The following is a 23,508-nucleotide window of genomic DNA, read 5'->3' as shown; positions in this document are numbered from 1 at the left end:
TGTAATTTCATAGAAGTTTGAATCTCTGCTAAATGAAATCGGGCTACCTAGATGTACTCTGGCCAATTCAAGAGGTCAAAATGAAAAGATGAAGTGAACAGCAACTGTGGACAGGTGGGAGCATAACCAGAAAACGTTCCTTTACTCCTCCATCAACCACCCACCCCCCCAGTCCCTTTTGCTTTTATTCTCAATGCTCTTGTCTTTTTCACTTTTTCATAGGCTTTATCTCAGTGTCCTTGTAAAACAGGGTAACAAATCGTATAAGCTCTGGGTTAAAATCTTTAGGAAAATATATAGCTGCTTAATCTGCTGAATGAGCAGCACTGTAAACACACGCAACAAGATATGGTGAACACTTGCCTTCATGTGCCAGGAGTTATTGGCTCCATCCAATCCACACCCTGGTCTAAGACACTTTCCCCTGTTTAAGAAAAGAAATCCTCCACAAAAACAACAAAAAAACCCCCATATAACCCGATTAAAAAATGGGCAGAGGATCTGAACAGACATTTTTCCAAAGAAGATACACAGATGATCAACAGGAACATGAAAAGATGTTCAACATTACTAATTAGGGAAATGCAAATCAAAACCACGAGATACTTCACACCTGTTAGAATGGCTATTATTGAAAAGAAGAAATAACAAATGCTGGAGAGGATGCGGGTAAAAGGGACCCCTTGTACACTGTTGGTAGTACTGTAAATTGGTACAGCCACTATGAAAACCGTAATGGAGTGTCTTCAAAACATTAAGACTAGGGCTTCCCTGGTGGCACAGTGGTTGAGAGTCCGCCTGCCGATGCAGGGGACACGGGTTCGTGCCCCGGTCTGGGAAGATCCCACATGCCGCAGAGCGGCTGGGCCCGTGAGCCATGGCCGCTGAGCCTGCGCGTCCGGAGCCTGTGCTCCGCAACGGGAGAGGCCACAGCAGTGAGAGGCCCGCGAACTGCAAAAAAAAAAACCCCAAAACAAACACTAATTCAAAAAGACATATGCACCCTTATGTTCACTGCAACACTGTTTACAACAGCCAAGATATGAAAACAACCTAAGTGTCCACTGATGGATGAATGGACAAAGAAGATATTGTGTATATACGCAACGGAATAATACTCAGCCGTAACAAAAAATGCTACAATGTGGAGCAGCACTTACAACAACATGGATGGACCTTTAAGGTATTATGCTAAAGTGAAATAAGTCAGACAAAGTATGATATCACTCATATGTGGAATCTAAAAAAATAAACAAATGAATAAACAAAATAAAACAAAAACAAACTTATAGATACAGAGAATAGATCAGTTGTTACCAGAGGGTAAGGCTGTTGGTGGATGGGCAAAATGGGTGAAGGGGGTTAAATGTATGGTGATGGATGGTAACTAGACTTGTGGTGGCGATCACTTTGTAGTGTATATAGATGTTGAATTATAATGCTGTACACCTGAAAATTATATCTCTGTATAAATCCTTCACTAGTTGCAAGGTGCAGTTCAAACCATTTTACAGGGCAAAACTCCAGGACAGTACATAAAACCTTAAAAATGTTTTCCAATTCTAGGAAAATCAATCTCAGATGTTAGTGGTTTGTAAATTCAGGTACTTCTAGAGAAACCAGTCCTGTTCCCCAGACTACCTAGAAGGAAAACTCACCTTTGGCTCTGCAGCCAGATGTCTCTGGGTAGGATGGTTGAAGGTGAGAGGAAATGCACTCCTTTTCTATGGTTCCACAGGTTGCTATGTCTTCCTCTAGTATCCTGTACTGTGACTGGCCCGCTTCCTTGCCTGTATTTCTCCTCTACACCAAAAGCTCTATGACAGCAGGAACTGAATATTGCCAGAACCTGGCACAATGTCTCACATCAGACACTCAAAAAGTATCTGTTAAATGAATGGATGTAAAGCCATCAAAGCCTGGAGACACAACATGGAGTAGCAAAAAAATAATCATCCTCATCCTCAACTTTATAACTTACTGTAATTCTGACCATGAGTCAAAAATTCTCTGGGTTTTCTCCCTGATAGGCAAATCGGTGAGAACGAATTGCTAAGACCTCTTCCAGTATTCTGATTCTACGTATGTATGTACAAAGCATGTTTAAAATTGTAAGACTGATGTTTAAATGAACACACCAGAATTCATAAGTGCAAATGAACATTAACTCCTTTAAACGTAGGTACTTCGACAAGGTACTCATTCAATTACAAAAAGCAACTTAGAATTCTGCTTGTTTCTAATTTAAAGCAAAACCAAATAGCTTTTTAATTTACAAAAGCAACATATATTTACCACTAAAAATAAATCAGAAATCATAAAAAGGGAACAGAATTGACCCTCAATCATACAGATAGAAGCACTAGTGTAGCCTGGATAAAAAATCGTTCTGAGTCCTCCTGCTATAAACATATCCTGTATGTCTACATTTTTTTCTTTATAAAACCAAGGTTATTCTACACTGGTAACCTCTTTCTTAATATAGTATGAATATATCCCCACATACTCTGCAAGCACAGCAATCTGTAGCGTGGCAATATTAATTTATTTAACCGATGACCCACTGCTGGATAGTTAGGTTGTTTACCCATCACTATTACAGAAAAATGCTACACTAAATGTCCTGGTAATTAAAATTTTGAACACACAATTATGCCCTCAGAATAAACTTTCAGACGTGAATTTTTTGGGAGGAAGGCTGTACAGTTTTAACACAGTTGACTTGTATGCAGTTTTTTCCTCTTTGGTAACAGATTTCCATCCTTTTGATAGTAGATGTAATCACTGGAAGCAGCCAAAAGTCACTGGGGGTCAAGTCTGGTGATTGAAGTGAGATCAAGCTAGGCAATACTATTTTTAGTTGAAAGCCTCTGATTATGCAGCAGTGTGACTGGTTTTCATATGTGACTCGGAATTGCTCTTGAAGGCAGTCACAACAGGAATTCCAAACTGTTGTAAGCAATTGGCTCATTTTCAAACTAAGCATATTACTTCCTAAAGACACAACTATAAAAGGGATGAACAGAGCTGGATGCTTTCTTAGGAGTCATTCCCACTGCAGTTCTATCTCATTCACACAGAAAGTCTCAACAGTTGAGTCAATCAATTCACTTTAAATAGCTGTACTTGTTCACCTAAAACTTAAATATTTGCAGTATTTATTGACCACTTGACACTTCACATACATTATTTTTAAAATTTTCATACTACCACTAAAAATAGAGATATTATTCTCTCCATTTTATAAATGAGGAAGTAGAGACTCAGAGAAGACAAATGATTTGCCTAAGGCAGAGCCAGTATGCCAATACGGATGTTTTAGCTTTAAACACCACGTTCTCTTCATTTTCTGACCCAGCCACGTAGCACCTTAATATAATTTTTAAATGTGTTATAGGGTTGTTCAATTCTGTTTTTTTTTTGCGGTACGCGGGCCTCTCACTGTTGTGGCCTCTCCCATTGCGGAGCATAGGCTCCGGACGCGCAGGCTCAGCGGCCATGGCTCACGGGGCCAGCCGCTCCGCGGCATGTGCGATCTTCCCAGATCGGGGCACAAACCCGTGTCCCCTGCATTGGCAGGCGGACCCTCAACCACTGCGCCACCAGGGAAGCCCGGGTTGTTCAATTCTTAACTGCTAGGATTAAAACTTCTTAATAACTATCACTACAAGTGAATAATCCTACTCTTTATTTTTTTTATTTTTTATTTATTTTTTTTTGGGGGTACGCGGGCCTTTCACTGCTGTGGCCTCTCCCGTTGCGGAGCACGGGCTCTGGACGCGCAGGCTCAGTGGCCATGGCTCACCGGCATGTGGGATCTTCCCGGACCGGGGCACAAACCCATGTCCCCTGCATTGGCAGGCGGACTCTCAACCACTGCGCCACCAGGGAAGCCCCCTACTCTTTATTTAACCTGAAAGTAAACTGAACAAAACTGGGGGTACTGCTTATGAATAGGCTCGTTTATATTCTTAAGAAAAACTGGCAGTTCACTACAAAAACCCATTTATTCAATTTGAATAAAGTAAATATTGATGCTAGACTTTACATTTAAAGAGACTTGTCTGGCAAGTGAGTCACGTTTTAACAATAACCATAGTGAAAGGGAAAAAAATTAGAGCAGTAAGTTAAATAAAAGGCTAATAAAACCTGGAGGAAACAGCTCAGTGTTTTCTTTTAAACCCTGAAGAACACCCAACGTACATTATGTTGCATAAAGAGTCATTTCATGAAAAGACTATTAACAATACAATAGTAGAGTCAGTACGAAGAATTTCAATGATATCCAACTCAAAAATGCATAGGGAGAGTAAAGTTATTTTATTAAATCATGCACATCACGTGTGTTAGTGCAAATAGTTTAATCTGTACTCCAGAAATTCTATTGTACTTTATATCTTTACAAAATAGATTTAAAACAATTATTTACTTTAAAAAATGTAATTCTGAAGTTAAGCATTTCAGAACAATATTTGCAATAACCTATATACAGGAGGTACTGGGTACCACTGGCATATTAGCATTCTGTGGTGGAGTGGCTTCCTGCAACAGAAAATGATGAAATGAACTATATGACAGTATTTTCTACAAGTCATTTGTGACTAATTCCTCCACAAATCTAGTGATCCTCCCAACAGCAAACCCCAAATGGCTTAAAATATAACCTTTAAAGTATAAACAATGACTGCCAAACATTACAAGGCAAATTATATCCTAAACTTCTATTTCAATATTCGGCTAGGCCTGTGGATTGCCACAGAACATTCAAGCCAATTCACTGACATTCCCTCTCAGTTTTCACTGACTGAAAAATTTAACTATGTGATACTTCAGGATATTCTATGACCTATATAAACTTCATTGACATAACTGTGGTGCCGCACAAAAACCATAGCTAAACCTTCACTTCCGTGTTTTAAATTTGTAACATCAAGCAGTGTTTAGGTGCTTTACTGTGCATGGAACACTATTAATCTTGGGAATAGTGCTTCTCATTAACAGAACGTCCCAATTAACAACAATAAAAAGAAAATAACCATTTGCCTCCCCAACCAGGAAATCTGTTGGTAGGTAACAACAGCTCACCTCGAACATGAATTAGCTTTGAAATATCATTAACCAAATTAAGTCAGTAAAAGCTTATCTAAAGAGATATTAATTCTTTCTTCAATTAAACATGCTTGGAGGAAGAGATGATAGGAAAAAAAAAGTCATGCTTCCTAAAATGCTGTATATGAGAAAGTAACTTGGCTTTTAAAGAAAATATCTCTTTAAATACATGAGGTTTAATAAATTACATTCCAATTGACTCAACAGTTTGGTTTACTGCACTGAAACTGTATAATTACTATGTTTTTGCTCCCAGAAATACTTCAGTTTGCTCAAGAAAATACACACTCTCATGGAAAGTTTTTCAAAGTTGATGTCCTCCACATCATCAAGTCACATTAAGGCTGAACAAACGTGCATATATTCCCCAAATTATCACTAGAACAGAGTATTTTCCAAGTGTATTTCTCCTTTAAAAAAAAAAAAAAAATCCACGCAAATAGTTGTCTCTAAGTCTTGTTCCCAATAGCTCAGTGGTTTTATAACAAGTAAAAATGGCGTAAATATGTAAAAAATATATATATATATGTGTATATATTCAAACTGATAGGCACTGAGCACACAGGGCCTCTCTTCCCATGTATGTATCAGTTGTTTGGTTTGGGTAGTTATCGAATCAAAAAAAATGAGTTATCTGGCCATTAGAATTCAGAGTAAAATACCCATAAATTTAATGTTATAAATAATTTGGTGTACCAAGAAGCCTACTTTAGGCCACCATAATATTCAGAATTTCAACATACTAATTTAAAAATTACATGAAAAATTGCAAGCAAATTATTGCTTACAGTAGAATAAAGTCACAATTTTATATCCTCTTTATAGACAGATACATTTTATATAATTTAAAGCAATGACCCTACAGCTGTATTCTTGCACTTCTGCTGTTTTAAGAGGTAAAAAGGAAGAAAATGGTTCTGGTTTGTCCCCAGCATGAGTGTGGTGCCAGCTTCTAGAGGGAGGACGGTGTACGGACTCAAGAAACGCTCTCATGGAGAAGCTCTGGCCAGACCTGGCACGTACAGCACGATGGCTGTCACCGCAACCAGGGCAGCCAACATGGGCATCCAGGGCCAGGGTTTCTGTGTGGAAAGAAACCAAGAGTCAAAATCACATTCTCCCTTCTTTTTTCATACCTATTAACCCCTTGGTTCCAGAGAGTCCTGAATACTTGACAGAATATTAGAAAAACCTTATCTTTGCATAAGAATACATTTTAAAAAAAGAAAAAAAGGTGAGGGAGTGCAGGTGTGAGGAGAGCCATAATAGCAGGAGCTGTTTTAGAGGACCATTGTGTGGAAGCCGAATACATTGCAGGAAACTCTTGGGCAGTTTTCAGTTTTCTTTGACGCCTAATAGTGACTTCTCTAAGAAACTCTTTGAGCTCAGCCTGTTTTATTTACTCGGGTATCCACATATTACAGCTAACTGATGTCCATAAATGCCTGGAGTATGTTTCTGCCTAAAATGTTTATTTCTTGATAAAAACCAGACTCACATGTTGGCATAGTTTTATATAAGGGGCTGGTGGGCAAGGTGATAGAAAGAAAATGGTCTAAGCTTTGATCCTCTAATCTTAAACCACAGAAGACAAAATCAGAAGGGGTTCAAGATGGCAAAGTGATGTTAGGGACCCTGCTTATCTGATGCTTTTGGTAAAGACCATGTCCAGGGTAATAATGCCACGTGATTATCTCATATGCTCTACTAACCGGTATGCTTGTTGGAGGTGAGCATGGATGGGCTGTTCTCTGTTAACTATCAGAGGGCTTTAAAATATCAATTTGCTTTGTTTGAAAACTTTATTTTCACTAGTGTTCTGAGTTGTATTGAGAAAGCTAGCTTTTAAAGAAATATTGTGATGTTGTAGATCAGGGCTCAAAAAGACATGGGACAGGCTGATACTCTCACAAGTAAATGCATATTGAGGTTGAGATTGTGAGCCAATGGTCCATTATGCCACTCTCATCCTTTTTCATCTTCTTAGCCACAGTGTAATATAGGCAAAGGGTTGAAACAACGAAACTCTACACCATGGAAAAGAAGAGGGAAGGGAGGAGGGGGAAGAAAGCTTGCTGAAAACTTCAAAGAGGCAAACTCTTCATTTCTCATTCAGAGCTGATTAAACATAGAATTGGGAAGGGGGTACTAAGCTGCAGCAATTCACAGTTTACTCCGGTTTGCTAGAGACAAAGACTCAGTTAAAGGCAGCATATTAACATCTGGTTAGGTTGGAATTAATTCATGGTTAGCTTTACTACAAAAGAAACAAGACAATATGTTATATGATTAGTTGATCATTCATTTCATTTGTATGACACAATACATAGCATACTAAATGAAGGGTTTGCTTCAGGTAACAAAATACCTGTGTGGTTTTGCCATGCACTATATTACAAATATGGCACAAACAGGTGACGGGAACAAACAGACAAGGACTCAACAGTAGTGCTTGTACCTTTCTCTACCACAATGGACCGAAACACCAAAACAGGAAAGCCAGGAATAGGCCGATGAATACGGCTGGGACGGGTTGTAATATGGAAGGCTAAAGAAGGGAAGGGATATTAAAATCATTTTATGCTATAAAAAAATCATATAAGATGATTTAGAACCCAGGGGGGTGGGAGGGAGGGTAGAAAGACATTTTAAAGACATCTAATACAATCCAGAATGATGGACTGTGGTATGTAAGCTGGCAAACTACCAGTTTAAAAGGAACAGCTGGAGGCAATGTGGGTGTCCCCAACTCCCTAATGAAATGTAGCGCGTTAAGACAGAGCAATGAAAATACCTCACCAGCTGATGCTCTGCTTGACAGTACGTTATTTTTGTTCCATACTCAGAAACCATTATTTGACAATGTACTCCTTTGGAAATGGCTAAGGTTTATTTTATCCCTCTATCAAAAACTTTTTTTTTTTAAACCAAAACTCTTTTGCTTGAGATAGTATTGCTTTCAAGCTTAAAAATAAACGCCCTGTGATGCATGGCATTTATTTTTCTAAATCAAGCAAGAGATCTGACACAACATATGAGAAACATTTAGTATATAAAGACAGGCAGCTGAATCTCAGGGCTTTCAGTGATGTTACAAGAATATAAGTAATTTTTAATTTAATTTTATTATTATTATATTTTTGGCTGCACCACGTAGCATGTGGATATTACTTCCCCAGCCAGGGATCGAACCTGTGCCCCCTGCAGTGGAAGTGTGGAATCCTAACCACTGGACTGTCAGGGAATTCCCAGTAATTTTTTAAATTGGAAGGGAATTACTAAAATGAGTGTTATTACAGAGTAATATGTCATTACCATAAGTCTAATGTCATAAAAATAGGAAATCTACCCTTAAAGTAAATTATTTGTATAACTATAAATAATAATAGCAACGTTACTTTCAAATAGGCTCTAAATCATAAAGAGGGATCCATTCTGATTATCCTAGATGTCTTCATAGGTTAATTTAGTAGAAGGTAGACTGAAATTCCATCATCAGAGAGATATGAATTAACACAAAAGAGAGAAGTAACCAAACCATTATGATCTGATTTCAGAAGAGTTCTGTAATTGACATTTTTGAAATAAATGCAATCCATTTTTGCTTATCATAAAGCCTCCATACCCAATTCATAAATTTCTGAAAGGCTTCTACCTAAGCAACAAGTCTTTATTAAAAAAAAACAAACAAACTAGGACTTTCTTTAGCAAAGAACAGTTGGACACAACTCATAAGCATTCTGAGTGTGACTGTGTAACTGGATGGCCATGCAACATTACTCTTTTGTACTTGTGCTGCAAGTTAAGCAGAGTGCCTTTCTCCATAGGAAGTATGCGGCTCATGCCCACTGCAGTGTCCAAGCCATGACAGGGGTTTGGAATAAGTCAGAGCACAATCAACCACACTGAACATCCATCAATTAGGGCCCACAAAGGCAATGATCATTAAAACGTATAACACAACATTTATTTAGTATAACATCTTTTAAAAGACCATCTGCCTCTCTAGCAAATAAGATACAAATTAATATTATTAAACTCAATTTATACCAAAATGTTCCAATTTCACACACACACACCCCTAGAGAAACTCACCAAATACTTCCTAATATTTATAGGAGGCCCAGAAGACACTAAGCTTTTTAGAAATGCGCCTTAGTGAGAACATTATTAGTACAAAATGAAAACCATCAAGTCTCCATTTTCTGATATAGCCAAATGCTAAGGAATTGTCACGTATCACTCTTTCTTCAGTGGGTCCCTGGTGGTATAGTGCTTTGTTTCCCAGAGGGGGAAAAACAAGAGCCAGATGAAGGCTTGGTGACAGAACTTCAGATTCATTTGGGAAAAGCTGACAGTTCTTAGGTAAATTATCTTTTTGCAGACAAGGCTCTTCCTCCAGGTAGTCCTTAGGCTCTTCTAGGTGTACAGGTTAAAGGGGCAAATTCTTACTCAAAAATCTGACAGCCCAATGATTCCATCATGGAATTTCATAATGAAAAGCTTAGTTCACGTGTACTACAGGTCTTAGTTTCTCAAATCAGTAATAAAGTCCTCTGAAGAATCAGTTTCAGGGCTCTCACCTGCCTCTCAATCAAAGCTAAGCCAAGTTTGCAAAGACTTACATTATTTCCTTTCTCTCGGAGCAGCTTCAGGTTGTCTTTACATTGTTTGAGCTCATCTGTGATTGATTGTTTTTCCTGCTCAGTCATTTCAAACTTCAACTTCAGTTCTGAGAGTACAGTCTGTGTCTTTTCATACTAAAGGCAAAGAAAAAAGAGTGTGCAGACTCAACTTAAAATGGGTAGGAAGTTATGCGTCTAGTCAGGCTTATATACCAGACCCTGTTTAGTCACCTGCAACACCACAGTCAAGCTTTTTGTTATAAGGAGAATAAGAATCACTTGCACTAATAATAAGAAGCCTTTAATGTTTACTTGATTCTATGTAAGAATTTTGTGGCCCTGGTGTTAAAAAAAATTGAGAAGTCACCACTGTGTCATTTGTTTCTAATATAAGGGGTTGCTTTTTCCACTAAGAGAATTAGAGGAGAAAAGTAAAATTCCAAACTGAGCAAAAGAAAAGCAAGTGAAGAAAAACTCCATAGCCTAATTAAATGGCAAGGTTAGGAAGTCTGAGTTTATATCCTGGTAAGTAATGTCAGCCAAGCTATTTTAGTCTTGAAGTAAAAAGTATTACCTCTCATTAGGCCTCCCTTTACCCAGCATCATTGGGTATTAAACTGTTCTGGATAAGGAATTTCTAGGCAAATGAAGCAAAGAAATATATCTAAGGCACCAATCACTATGATTGGGACATATCTATCTCTCTATTTAAGACTTACAAGCATCAATTACAAATAATTTTTAAAAATCTGTTTCTGATATTTTTCCATAGTGACACATGCCACTTCCTGCTCTGGAAAACAGTTCACTATATATAATTATGACTTTCAGGCACACTACCTAGCCCTTGAACATAGGTCAGATTAATGCAAAACATGGTATGGTTTGCCCCTACTTTAAATGCCCCAGAAGGCAGGAATGCTAGACTGGTTTCACTTCTAGATATTGCATCTTACATGCAAGCTGGGCTCTCAGTCAAAGAGCAAAGACTGTTCTGCTGCTGGCTGTGCCTTTGTCTCGGCCTCCACTGCCCCACTTTGCCATTTCTGAAGGTTTTAGAAGGACGAAAGACAGACAAGGGCTGATTATAAAGTAAATATACCACAGGTCTGGCATACCAGAAAGATTCCTCCTCTTCAAACACAGCCCACGAGGCTGGAAAGTCTATAGTTCCTTTCCGCCTGTATCCTAGAAATTTTTCAATAAAGGACACATTTATATGGTGCTTCTGAATAATCCAAACACCTTGGAGTGATTAATCAGGAGCTCATCATTATGCACTCCAAAGATAAATATTACAGATGCAAATGTATAAAAACATTAATCAGAAGTGGTGGAGGCAGGGGGTTAGGGTCAGCAGCGAGTTCACCATAAAGTGGGAAGAAAGACACGGGTACAGAGAGGGAGGTAAAATATGAAAGGAACTCTCTGTTACCTAACAACGTTCCCAGAACAAGTCTGGGTAGTATGCCAGAGAATGAACTAAGGAGTAAGATTCATGGACTTCATGACAGCTTTTTTTGTGGGGTCTGTGGACTTCCTTCCAGAGGCAAAAGGTTACTGGCAGGTTGCCAAAGCAAACTCAGTGTACCTAGACTAGTCTCTGCACTAAGTCTCTTAGAACACAATCAATTCTCAATGATATGATTCTTAACAGTAACTAATAAAGAATAAGTGAAATGTGATTTGCTGACCAAAATTTTCCCTTATTTTCCTTTTCCACCATTCTTACATCCAGCCTGCCCTTTATACCAAAGCACTTAATCGTTTCTCTGTTCCAGGAGTTGTGGAGAATGACAGGAAGGCAGCTTAGTCCTGAAGATCCTGCTGTTTACCTTCAGCTTGTGAGTGGGTGGGAAGGACTCTGGCCCCAGGGCAAGATGGTGAAGCCAAGCAACTTTCCTGAGTCAGTCTTTGCAGGGTGGACTTGTGTGCTCAATGTTTTATGAATTCTTAAATTACAGATATTCCTACTAAATCAAAATATATAGATGCTTTCTTAAGTCAAATATAAAGATGGTATACCATTATTTTTCTCTTAACACTGAGGATTAAATTTTACTTTTCTCAGGTACTTTTTCTTTTTTAAATGTTCAAACAAAAGCTGCCACATATATAAAATCTAATTGTCAGAACAAAGGTCACCTTCTGTAGCCTTAGTGTCACACCTCCCTTGGATATCATTTTGCTCCATCTTGCTTTCTATCTCAGAGATGAGAAATGCACTCAGTTCTGATTAAGAGGGAAATACCACACAATATTACCAGCACCTTTGATTCTTCTTCACAAAAATAATCATATCTGGGCTTGCTTAGTTTGTAATATTTTAACCTGTGACAGTGCTGAAGATACATAATCATTATATTGTGCACATTATGATTCTATGAGAGAAAGGAGAAAAAGGGGAAATGTTGAAAGGGAATATATGTGCATTAATAAAAGGTAGTAATTCATTTGCAGTGGATTACACAGATATAAGAATCTCATTAAAGAAGGTTTTAGTTACAGACTAGTATCCAATAGTTGACATCAGGACAAACGGAAAGAAAAGCAATTTCACATCATAAAGGAGCATGGTATGGTGACTACACTTCATTTCACAATGAAAACATTGAACAAGAAAATAGAAAAGAAACATACTGACAAGATCAGACATATTTTTAAATGTGCTGCATTTAATGCAATCCAAAGGCTACCAACAATTTAGATGCTGTGACAACATGCCACTGCCATTTGTGGTAACAGTTAAAGCATTTCGCACTGATTGCTCAGTGACCAAAAACAGGCAAACAAATAATGCAACAAAATGGGTAACGCATTCAGAGTAACATACAACAGAATTATCTTCCAACCACAGCATTCTTCCCAGATTTTGAAAGAATTATGGCATGTGGACTGGAAGGACACAAAGTGCTTACAGTATTAAATACTAGTATATTTACTTTGGCACAAAATTTGTGTTCCAACCAAATAAAATGAGATTTCTCCCAAAATACATATCCTTAGCAAGAAGATAAAAAATGAACATATTACAAAATCAATATGGCCACATGTGAATAAAAACTGTTACAGTTTTTTTCTTTAGGAACAAACATGAAGACAGAAGAACAACAATCATTTCCAAGTTCAGGATACTACAGGGAAAGAAAAGTGCAAAGGAAAACTACATTGATTAAACAGATCTTCTAAAAACAACTTTGGGAAAATTTGTTATTTAAGACAAAGAGTTGTCTTCAACTTCCTTCTGTTTAAAACAAATCCTTCATTTAAGAGGGTCTACAACTGGGGTGAGCCCTGCCAGGTAGATGAAAATGCATCAGCCTTCTCCATCCCCTAAGCTGGCCAGAAGTCAATGCAGGGAATAGTATAAGGCCAGTAGGACTGATCGCAGCTCTTATTGCCCCACTCTCAACTTCAAGGCTCTGCTCAGGAAAAGCCTGGGTGGGGTCTCTGCTCCAACATCAACCCTCACCATTTTAAACATGGTTTTCTTTTTTAAAGCCACCAAAAAAACGGTCACAGAACATGTTTGGCTGGCTGGGTATGAGCTGAGTTTTCTCATCAGCAACTTTTCAGGCCAGTGTCACCTGAGGGGTTTAGACAGCATTATGGTGTGGCCCCAGTTAGCTTTCCAAAAGTATTCTAAATTAAATATGATACTGTCTTTGAAAGATAAACAGTGAATTAAGTAATCTGGTACAAAGGACTTCTCATATAGATCAACTAACTGGTAGAGAAAAACTTTTAACGCAATTTTGTATATTTATATTTTTGAGACCAAACCTTATTGATGAATTCTCTACATACGGATCATGATACACAGCTAGAAATCACCAGAGATGCTCCCAGTATCAACTCTGTGACAGGTAATGCTTCCCTTTAGTTCTAACTAGCATGAATATCTGATTTGCTTTTGGCTTTAAGTCCAACCATAATTGGGCTCATAATGTCTTTTCGCTTTACCTCTTTCTGTACATCCTTTGCTTGGTTTTCAGCCTTACTGAGAAGAGTTTTTAAATCAGCTGAATCCCGAAGATGCTGTTCTTTCAAGGATCCCACTTGATTCTCAAGCTCTTTCCTAGTCATCTGCAGGATGCTGAGATCACTGGTAAGCTCTAAACTCTGCTTCTGAGAACTGCAACATAAATATTGACAGTTATTCATGTAGAAATCAGACACAGCAGGAAGTCCAATTTCTTATACATTTTACTAGGAGGGATGGAGTGGATTTCAGATGAGGAAAGAAAAGTGTAAAAAAGAATGATATTTTCAATAAGTAAAAGCATTAAAACACTAAAACAGTGAAAGTTTAAAGCTGTGTCCTATTTTCAGATAATCAAGTACACACAAAGTTTGAAATTGTAAAAATAGAAGGTGACTAATTGTATATTTTGTCATATCACATTATATTAACTGTATCATAAAAAGATTCAGTGTAGGTCTTCTACAGGAAAAGAAAGCACATATTCCAACTATTTTCTTTAAGTACTTGACAAATAGGATGGCAGACAGAAACTTAAACCTTAGGAGCCACCTCCAACTTAAGTAAAGATAAACCTACTGAAATGAGAAGACATCAAACTGGGGAGGAAAGCACAAGACAAAGAACCAGGAGTCTGGCTTCTAGACCCCAGATCTGCCACTATTTAGTTGTGGGATGTTGAGCAAGTCACTTAACTGGTGCCATTTCATTCTCTGAGTAAAGCATTTCCTGAGCTCTGAGATCTGTGCCAGGCACCATTCGCACAGACACAAACAACACAAGGAGAGTCTCAGTGCCCTCCACTGTCAAACAAGAAGACAGAACTCAATAATTTCTGAGGCTGTTTTCCAGCTTAAATTCTATGATTGCTGTTACAACCTGATGTAAAAAAAAAAGTCCCATTTACACACTAGGAAAACACCTTGATAAGCAGGAATAGAAATTCTTTGTTCAATTCCTTCTACACCATGGACAACAAAGAACAAAAGACCCGTATATTGAAGCTGTGTTAAAGAATTTGGCTCCCATCTGCAACAGAAATAGCTAAAGGAGGATAAGGTTTTCGAGATATCCTCTCAGGATGGATCGTAAGACTCAGACTCAATATTGTAACTGAAGTACTATAGAGTATAAATCCCATGCTGATTAGATGCTAGGCAGATCGTAGGGTGTACGTGTGATGTTGTCAGGGCAATATAGCTAGGAACTATATGGCATGTAAGACACTGTAAAGGGAGACTAGCTTCTAAATACTACTTACATGCTGGGGAGGCTTAACAAATTAACTTAGAGAACTATTAAATCAGAAAAGTTTAAAAAACAGAATTAATGTCTTAAATAGTTTTTGTGAGTTTAGACAGATAACTTGACCAGAATATATTCCACGCTTCTGGGGCCTAATATTATTAAACCATATGCTTCTAACTCATGAGGAGTTTGTAGGATTGCTTTTCAACATTTAAACAAAATTTGAAGTCATTAAAAAAAAAACATTTAACAATCGGCCAGATTCCAATTAATCATATCTCAAAAATAAGGGATCAAGTCTGAATCTTTAAAGTATCAAAAATTCCAAAACAAGAATAATTTAAGATAATCAGTACTGGAAACCAAATATCAGTATTTCTTGCTTGAGAGAATACGAAACTAAATGGATTCACCAAGATCCAAATGTATTCCAAATATGAAGAACTTGAGTGTCGGTATCATCTTACACACACTTTATACCAAACAATTTGCCCACATGTTCTGTTACACAGATGAGCAGTTGGTACATACATATACACAAACGTATGCGTGTGTGTCTGCGTGACAGCATCCATTTATTTATTTGTTTGTGTTTTGGGCCTTTATTTTGTCCTTTTCATATTTTGAAATTGTTTTCACAAACTTTTACATAAAAAACAAGCATTTGTTTTGTTCTTTATTATTAGTTATCTTTAAACATTCAGAAAGTAATACACATAGAAAAGACTATGGAAAGATATGACACTGGAAGAGAAAAAAATGCTTTAAAGATACTGATATTGACCATATGATGTTGTAAGGCGTTTTAGAGAATAAGTCAGCACATCTTGCTCCTTCAACTAGTTCTTGATTTTTAAAATGTAAAACCGATATTAAAGTTGCCTTTGTTTTTTTTTTAATTGAGGTCCTGTGAGGTTATATAACATTTTTTTTAAGATTTTTTTTTTTTGATGTGGACCATTTTTTAAAGTCTTTATTGAATTTGTTACAATATTGCTTCTGTGTTATGTTTTGGTTTTCTGGCCGAGAAGCATGTGGGATCCCTGATCAGGGATCAAACTCGCACCCCCTGCATTGGAAGGTGAAGTCTTAACCACTGGACCACCAGGGAAGTCCCGCCTTTTTTAAATAAGAGATAACAAGGAATACTATTTTCTGATATATCTAGTCCTTTCGTTATCATTTTTCCCTAAAGCTTGTTTTCTATGGGAACTGACCTTGGTCACTGAGTTTTTGTTAATCTTAATGCTTTTCAGGAGTATAAATACAAGGCTAACAAGAGAGCAATGACTCCCATTTTTGGTGTACTCTGGGGAGGGAGATGGATTAAAGAATGGCTTCAATAATAAACACGTACTACTTTCATATCTGAATTAGAATGTAAACATTGTATAAATAAAAAACATGGAATGGATCAAATTTTTAAGGAAGCAATAAATTTTAAACTATGCAACAAGTGATGATGAGAAAATAGGACTCCACTAAATTTGCTGGAATAAATCTATTACATTCATTGGTTTGCCTGTAAGGTAATGGATGTTAGAAAGATTTAATTGCTTTTAGCAAATTTTTGATCTCACACATTGTTACTTTTTATATAACCCTGTTTGAAATTCAAAAGTTGGATTTGTATCTTTCAACAGTATCAATTCTTTATCATAGCCATCTCCTGATCACCCTTATAAACAGAAGGGATCATTGGCAAGAAAGAAAAACAAACTTGTATTTGAAATTTATTATGATTTAGTTTAAAGGGCAAGTTCAATCATAGATCTTTTGCTGTCTGTTTGTTTAGATCCGTTTGTTTAGATCTTTTGTCTATCTTTTGGTGCGGAGAAGGGGCATTTAGTGAATCTATATTCCATGAGTACACCAAAAGGAAAGGACATGCAAGTGATGGCAGGAAAAAAAGTGCTGAAGTACTCATTTAGCGTGGTTAACCTGCCAGATAGCCAAAAAGAGTCTGGATGAATATTTTGCTCCAAAAAGGTATTTAAGTATCAAAATTAAACTTAAAATTTAGATGAAAATCTAAAGATAAAGAAACATTTTGAACCTAAAAAAGAGTTCTTGCATACTTGTGCAATTCTTTTTCTTGCCGCTGCAGTTCTGATGATAGCAAAACGTTTTCCTTTTTTAGAGAACGGCATTCGGCTTCCAATACATTCCATTCCTTTCTCAACTTCTCTAGTTCACCTAAAATAGTCCCAAAACACATTTGTTAATATAGGAACATAACTATTTTTCCCCTTAAACACTTACATTTTACATGGCTATTCTTTGATTCCTGTTACTTCGCAGTGGCGCCTCAGGGAAGTTCCCATCACCCTGAACTTCAGTAATATTTTTTTCTCACTTCACTTTTATAAGACAAATAATTTTTAACAGTATTTAAATAAAATGTAAAATTGAAAAGATTTTCAATTTATTGTAGAGCTTACAGACCTGAAGAATGCTTATAGCCCCAATATAAAAACACTGCTTTATACAACCAATCGTTGTCAAAGACAAAACTAGCCTGAATGGTTATTTTCCACAAGTTATAAAGTTATCGTTATCAAGAGTTAAGAGCTTTATGTAAAATACATTTCTTACCTTGTAGCCTCGTTGCTTCTTCTCTCTGCTGGTCCTCACATTGCTGACATCGAAGCTGAAAAGTATTTTGCAAACTCATGATTTCTTTCTCATATTCAGATGCTGCTTTCCGCCACCGCTCAAGCTCGGCTCGCACTTTCTTAAGCTCTTCTTGTAGAGAAGCAATGTCAGTGTCCCGCTCAGAGGCAGCCTTTTCTGCTGCTTGATGAAGGAGTAAAATTTCATCTCGGGCACTAAGCAATTCATCTCGAGTGCCGGTGATTTCACTATCCTTCTCCTCCCGGAGATTCTCAATATTGATGTGTAACCTCTGCAGTTGGGCTACAAAAGTATATTTACTCATCATTTTCTTAGTCCATAGTAATCAGGAATAAAAGAACGGCCCATATGGGACTGTAGTTACTACATGGCCCAGGCTGTCAGAGCTGTTTGTTGCTTTTGATTAAACTGTACAAGCAATCCATGTTTAATGCAGAAAATGTCAAAATACAGAAATACAAAGAGAAAAAACCCCCAAAGCGACCTTTATTTCTCCCACACAGAGAAAACTGTTTCTAACATTTGGTACTTCCTCTCCTAGATTTTTTCTATGCATTTATACACATATAAAAACAAAAATAGGGAGGGATCATAATAAATACAATGTTCTCTATACGGCTGCTGATGAATATTTTTCAATAACAAAAACCAGCTATACTAACTTTTTTGACTAATCCTTTATTTTAGACACTTGAGGCTGTTCAGATTTTAATTACTATAGACAATACACCTTATAAAGCAATCTTGATTTTTTTTTTCCTTAGGGTGAATTTGTAGACATAGAATTGCTTGGTCAAAGGGTAAGCATTAGTAAAACCTTTGATGCTCTTGACTCAATTTTCTGTTCAAATGTCAATTCCTTAAAGAAGCTTTTTCTGATGGCTTATCTAAAAATAGCCCTCTGTCATTCTCTAGCCCTTTACTCTGCCCTTATTGGACATCACACTATATACTTATTTGCTTATTCATCTTTTCCACTAGACTGTACATCTCATGTGTGCTATCCCCAATACTAGAAGAGTAAACAATCAAGAATTATTGGTTGAATTAATGAATTAATAAAGTTAATGAATATTGCCTAATGAAAGAGGTATATATTTTAAGGATCTGGTCTTGTCCTCAATAACTTGAACTGGAAACAATTTGTATAATATCATACTTGGTTCAGAACTAGAATACTGGTCTTGATTATAATAACACAAGAAAATTATAGGTATAAAAAGTTCCGTAGGTAGAAAAGAAGAATAATTAAAATAATTAAGAGGATTTAAGCCTTGTGTAGGAAGAAGTTGCCTAATAAATAAACATTAAAGAAAATATTAGACCTTTTAAGTCTGTGGGAAACGTTAAGAGGTAACAGGTTCAAAAATCTGAAAAGACACAATGGCCATGGATAACATGACCATGGACTTGTGGATAAAATCCTGAAATATACATGTTGGCACTAGAGAGCACTCAATGATGCCCACGTAAGACAGCTTTAAGACAAAAGGAAGCACTACATCATAGAACCTTCAGGGATAATTGCCCATACACAATACAGGATGGAAGTATAGATTCAAATCAGATTTATATAAACTAATGGATAATGGCATTAAACTATAAGAGTGTAAAGAGCTTTCAATTTAAAAAGATATACAATCTACCCTAGAAATTCTTGTTTGACCATAATACAATTTTTAAAAATAACTCACATGTCCCACTCAAAAATAAGAAAACCCAAAAGACTGGTTTTTCTTTGGGATATTTTAGGGCAAATATCATAGGCCTTATACAATGACTCCCCATTTCGTGTCAACAGAGATTACTTGTCTATTTAACTTCTTCTTACTGTACCTCTCAAACTAAAATTTTAAAATAACATTGGTTCCTTTTTTGACAATGAAGGCTAATTAATTTTACTTTAGGAATTTTACTGTGGCACAGGAAAGACATCTCCTGGAGTATCTCACAATTATAACCTCAAAGTACCAGGAGCTCTGGGTCGAAGAAAACCCTTGACAGGCAGGGGTCTTTCGGGTCATTTCTGTAATGACCCTGTGATAGCCCATACAAAGAGATAGCAAAATGGTGGATACGAAGAGCAGCCTTTACCAATGAAGGGAGTGCAGGGACCACTGTTCTATTCCATTTGGTAAATAATTTTTGTTGCAGTGCAAGTGTGCTATGAGCATTAGAAATAATATCACCAACAAGCTAAAAGTGCTGATGCACAGAGCTACTCAAACTGATTTCCTGTCTGAAGGTCTCCTTTGTAGTAAGTCACTACATAACCCAGAAAATGACAGTCTTACCAAATCCATATCTTCAATCTTCCTCTTCCCACTCCAAGTGGGAGGTACTACTGGAGTACTAGGGAATCTTCCCTTAAAAAAAAAAAGGGGCCACAAAGAGCCCAGTTACAGTCTCAGATTCTAGGGAAGAACCAAAGCCTTGAAAAATGGGAACCCTTTGCATTCTTACTTTCCATTTCTTTTGAATTGCTACAAACAAACAAACAGTAACAATCCCAAATAGCCTCCGGTGTTCCATACCTTGAAGAACCTGTATTTGTTTACTGGATTCCTCAACTTGATTTCGATAGGCTTTTCTTTCTTCTTCCAAAAGAGCTGAAAGTAAAGCACAGTATTTCTAATTTAATGAAAATATTCAGAATCGAGCAGCTGGAAAGTTCTAAGAAATTCTCTCCTAAACCTCACTGAAAGAAACAAAAGTTAGGCAGTGTTATCAGTGTTAGCAGTTAGGTAGTTTAAAGATTTTTTAAGGAGCACAAAACAGTAGTAAGTAATAAATGTATTCAACCGAGTAGTAGTTGTCTATTCCTCGTATTGCCAAGATAACATGTGCTGTTCTTTACTTGAGAAGCATTCTTTTTTTTTTTCTTTTTTTTGCAGTACGCGGGCCTCTCACTGTTGTGGCCTCTCCTGTTGAGGAGCACAGGCTCTGGACGCACAGGCTCAGTGGCTATGGCTCATGGGCCCAGCCGCTCCGCGGCCTGTGGGATCTTCCCAGACTGGGGCACGAACCCATGTCCCCTGCATCGGCAGGCGGACTCTCAACCACTGCGCCACCAGGGAAGCCCCGAGAAGCATTCTTAATAGTTGTTAATCAGGATTTTGAGCTTAAATGTGAAAAACAGACTTAAAATCCTCATGTTCACTGCCAAGTACATAGTAAGTACTTACTGACAGGAAGTTCATAGTTCCCCGTGGGATGCAAATCTTTGTCCTGGTCAGGAAGGCCATTTTAGAGAACATGAGGATTCTAAGACTTTGTAAGGTACTAATTGACTGCAACTAGGTAACTGCTGTGAACGCTATAGAAATGTAAGCTCTAGGGAATAGCACAGACTCCAACTGGCCTATGACTCTTATCGGTTGGGACATTAGAAAATTCTATACCTTAACCTTGCCTGGTTCCTCTCACTTACTGAAGAATCCACTGTAAAACTGCAGGGAATATAAATTTCCCTTATCTTATACTGAGTAGCTAATATTAGGTATAACTAAAACGTAGAAATTTATATTTCTAAGTTTTTTCCTTTTGCTGTACTTAATGTGTAATTAACTTTTAAGATATTTCATTGGTACAGGCCTTTCTTTTTTTTTTTTTTTTTTTGCGGTACGTGGGCCTCTCACTGTTGTGGCCTCTCCCATTGCGGAGCACAGGCTCCGGACGTGCAGGCTCAGCGGCCATGGCTCACGGGCCCAGCCGCTCCGCGGCATGTGGGATATTCCCAGACCGGGGCACGAACCCGTGTCCCCTGCATCGGCAGGCGGACTCTCAACCACTGAGCCACCAGGGAAGCCCTCAGGCCTTTATTAAGGCCTGTACTGTATTATTAGTACAACTGTAATTCTCCTCACTTTACTGATCTGAAACATAAGCTCAGAGAGCGTAAGTGATGTCCCAAGATCACATATCTAATAAAGTTGTAGATTTGGAAGAAGGTAACCATGCCTCTGGACTTGGAAGTTTGGGGCCATTCAGTTATATCTTGTTGTTTTCACATCCCCTAAAGAATCAAAGTAATCGTGATCTCACCTTGAAGTTCAAAGCATTTTTGTTTACTTGCTCTAGCTAGTTCCTGGGCTTCAATCAATTCCTTCCGAAGATGCTGAATTTCTTGTTTTGCCTCAATTTCTGACTGTGCACCCTGCAAGTCATCTGACAAAAATATGTTTATTTTAAAAGCAAGAGTTAGTATCATACCATAATCTCTATAACCAAAGATTAGCAATCTTTCTCATGTTTGAACATGCATAGTTAACAACAAAGCACAACTAAGTCTAATAAAATTTAGAAGCAAATTGTATTAAGCATTTTAGTCATTTTACCTTGGAGAAAGAACACAAATATGATTAAATTATTTTAGTAATTCATGGCAATGGTACTGTAACATACATACTAATATATACTAAATTATATATTTCACTTATATAAGGCTTATGTAGAGCTTATGCAAGGTTTGAAATTTAGTAGTATGATCATAATGCTATTCTTCTTTATCAATTTTGAAATTTCTTCATAACAAGTCAGAAAATTTTCACTTGGAACTTAACTGGAAATGCAAAAATAGAAAGAAACTTTTCTTCAAGAAAAAATATTTTAGTATGATTTCCCCAGCTGTGGAATACAAAATAAAAACTAAGCTGAAAGCTCCACTGTGCTCCCTTCATCATCACTGTTTCCTCAACACTACATACATAACAAGTAAATATTTGCTTAATTATCATTATTATTTACAATTAATTAATTTATTTATTTTTGGCTGTGTTGGGTCTTTGTTGCTGCACATGGGCTTTTCTCTAGTTGTGGCGAGCGGGGGCTACTCTTCGTTGCGGGGCACGGGCTTCTCGTTGCGGTGGCTTCTCTTGTGAAGCATGGGCTCTAGGCGCGCAGGCTCTAGAGTACAGGCTCAGTAGTTGTGGCTCACGGGCTCTAGAGTGTAGGCTCAGTAGTTGTGGTGCACGGGCTTAGCTGCTCCGTGGCATGTGGGATCTTCCCGGACCAGGGCTCGGACCTGTGTCCCCTGCATTGGCAGGCGGATTCTTAACCTCTGCGCCATCAGGGAAGCCAAGCCCTGCTTAATTAGTAAATGATGTAACCTAAGTGATTTTATCAAAATAAATTAGAGCCACCATTACACCTCAAATAAGCTCCCTCCCCTAATTCTTTTCTCTCTAGTCACTCTGCTCATCATCTTTCATTGTATTAGAACTTTCTACTACTGAACACTGCCTGAAATAAATGTATCATCAGGTAGGCCATATTCTTCTAGTACATTCTATTTGACTGCTACTTTGGTTTACAAACAACTCAGGCATAACTTCAATCTATCAAAAAAGAATTAAGAATAAAATTTCACAGTGTAATCACTGCAGGTCTTAGATATTACACACACATGTTTTCATCCTCATACCTTACTTCTCCCTGTCAAAAATCTGACTCTAGGTTCATCTATTTTAGCCATTCTATCAACTCTTCCTTCAAACAGTCATGGTAAGGGTGGAGGCAAAGAGAGAGATTGAGAGAGATTTTCCAGTGGCAGGTGCATTGTCACAGCAACTACAAAACTTCTATTTCAATATCACACATTGGGGCTGCAAAGGTTCTAGCTGCCCATCTCTGGAATTGTCATTATGTAGGACAACGTCCTTATTCTTAGGAGTATTAAAGCAGGAAGTATCATGATGCCTTTATCTTTTTTTTTTTAAAAAGTTGATTTACAATGTTGTGTTAATTTCTGCTGTACAGCAAAGTGACTCAGTTATACATACATTTATTCTTTTTCTTATTCTTTTCCATTATGGTTTATCACAGGATATTGATTATAGTTCCATGTGCTATATGGCAGGACCTTGTTGTTTATCCATCCTATATATAATAGCTTGCATCTGCTAATCCCAA

General features: G+C 37.4%; 1 protein-coding gene across 21 annotated transcripts in view; it reads right to left on the bottom strand.

Annotated features, from left to right (window-relative positions):
• Nucleotides 1-1,991: 1,991 nt before the first annotated feature.
• Nucleotides 1,992-23,508, bottom strand: part of SLMAP (sarcolemma associated protein) — a 158,684-nt gene continuing 137,167 nt past the window's right edge. For 7 of the 21 annotated variants that reach the window (XM_060022725.1, XM_060022729.1, XM_060022728.1 and 4 more), the window contains 7 exons: nt 21,643-21,765; nt 20,133-20,207; nt 17,560-17,880; nt 17,043-17,160; nt 13,698-13,869; nt 9,735-9,869; nt 1,992-6,191 (listed from right to left, as the gene is read on the bottom strand). In XM_060022725.1, the coding sequence (XP_059878708.1) occupies nt 6,099-6,191; nt 9,735-9,869; nt 13,698-13,869; nt 17,043-17,160; nt 17,560-17,880; nt 20,133-20,207; nt 21,643-21,765 (1,037 nt within the window). In that variant the 3' untranslated portion in view covers nt 1,992-6,098. Of the gene's footprint in view, nt 6,192-7,567; nt 7,658-9,734; nt 9,870-13,697; nt 13,870-17,042; nt 17,161-17,559; nt 17,881-20,132; nt 20,208-21,642; nt 21,766-23,508 lie in introns of all 21 variants that reach the window. The other 14 variants (XM_060022730.1, XM_060022739.1, XM_060022735.1 and 11 more) reach the window with 3 other exon arrangements.

The sequence above is a fragment of the Delphinus delphis genome, chromosome 10, assembly GCF_949987515.2.
Source record: "Delphinus delphis chromosome 10, mDelDel1.2, whole genome shotgun sequence".
NCBI classification, from domain to species: Eukaryota; Metazoa; Chordata; class Mammalia; order Artiodactyla; family Delphinidae; genus Delphinus; species Delphinus delphis.
Note: the sequence above shows the minus strand (reverse complement) of the source record. Positions and strands in the feature narration are given on the sequence as shown.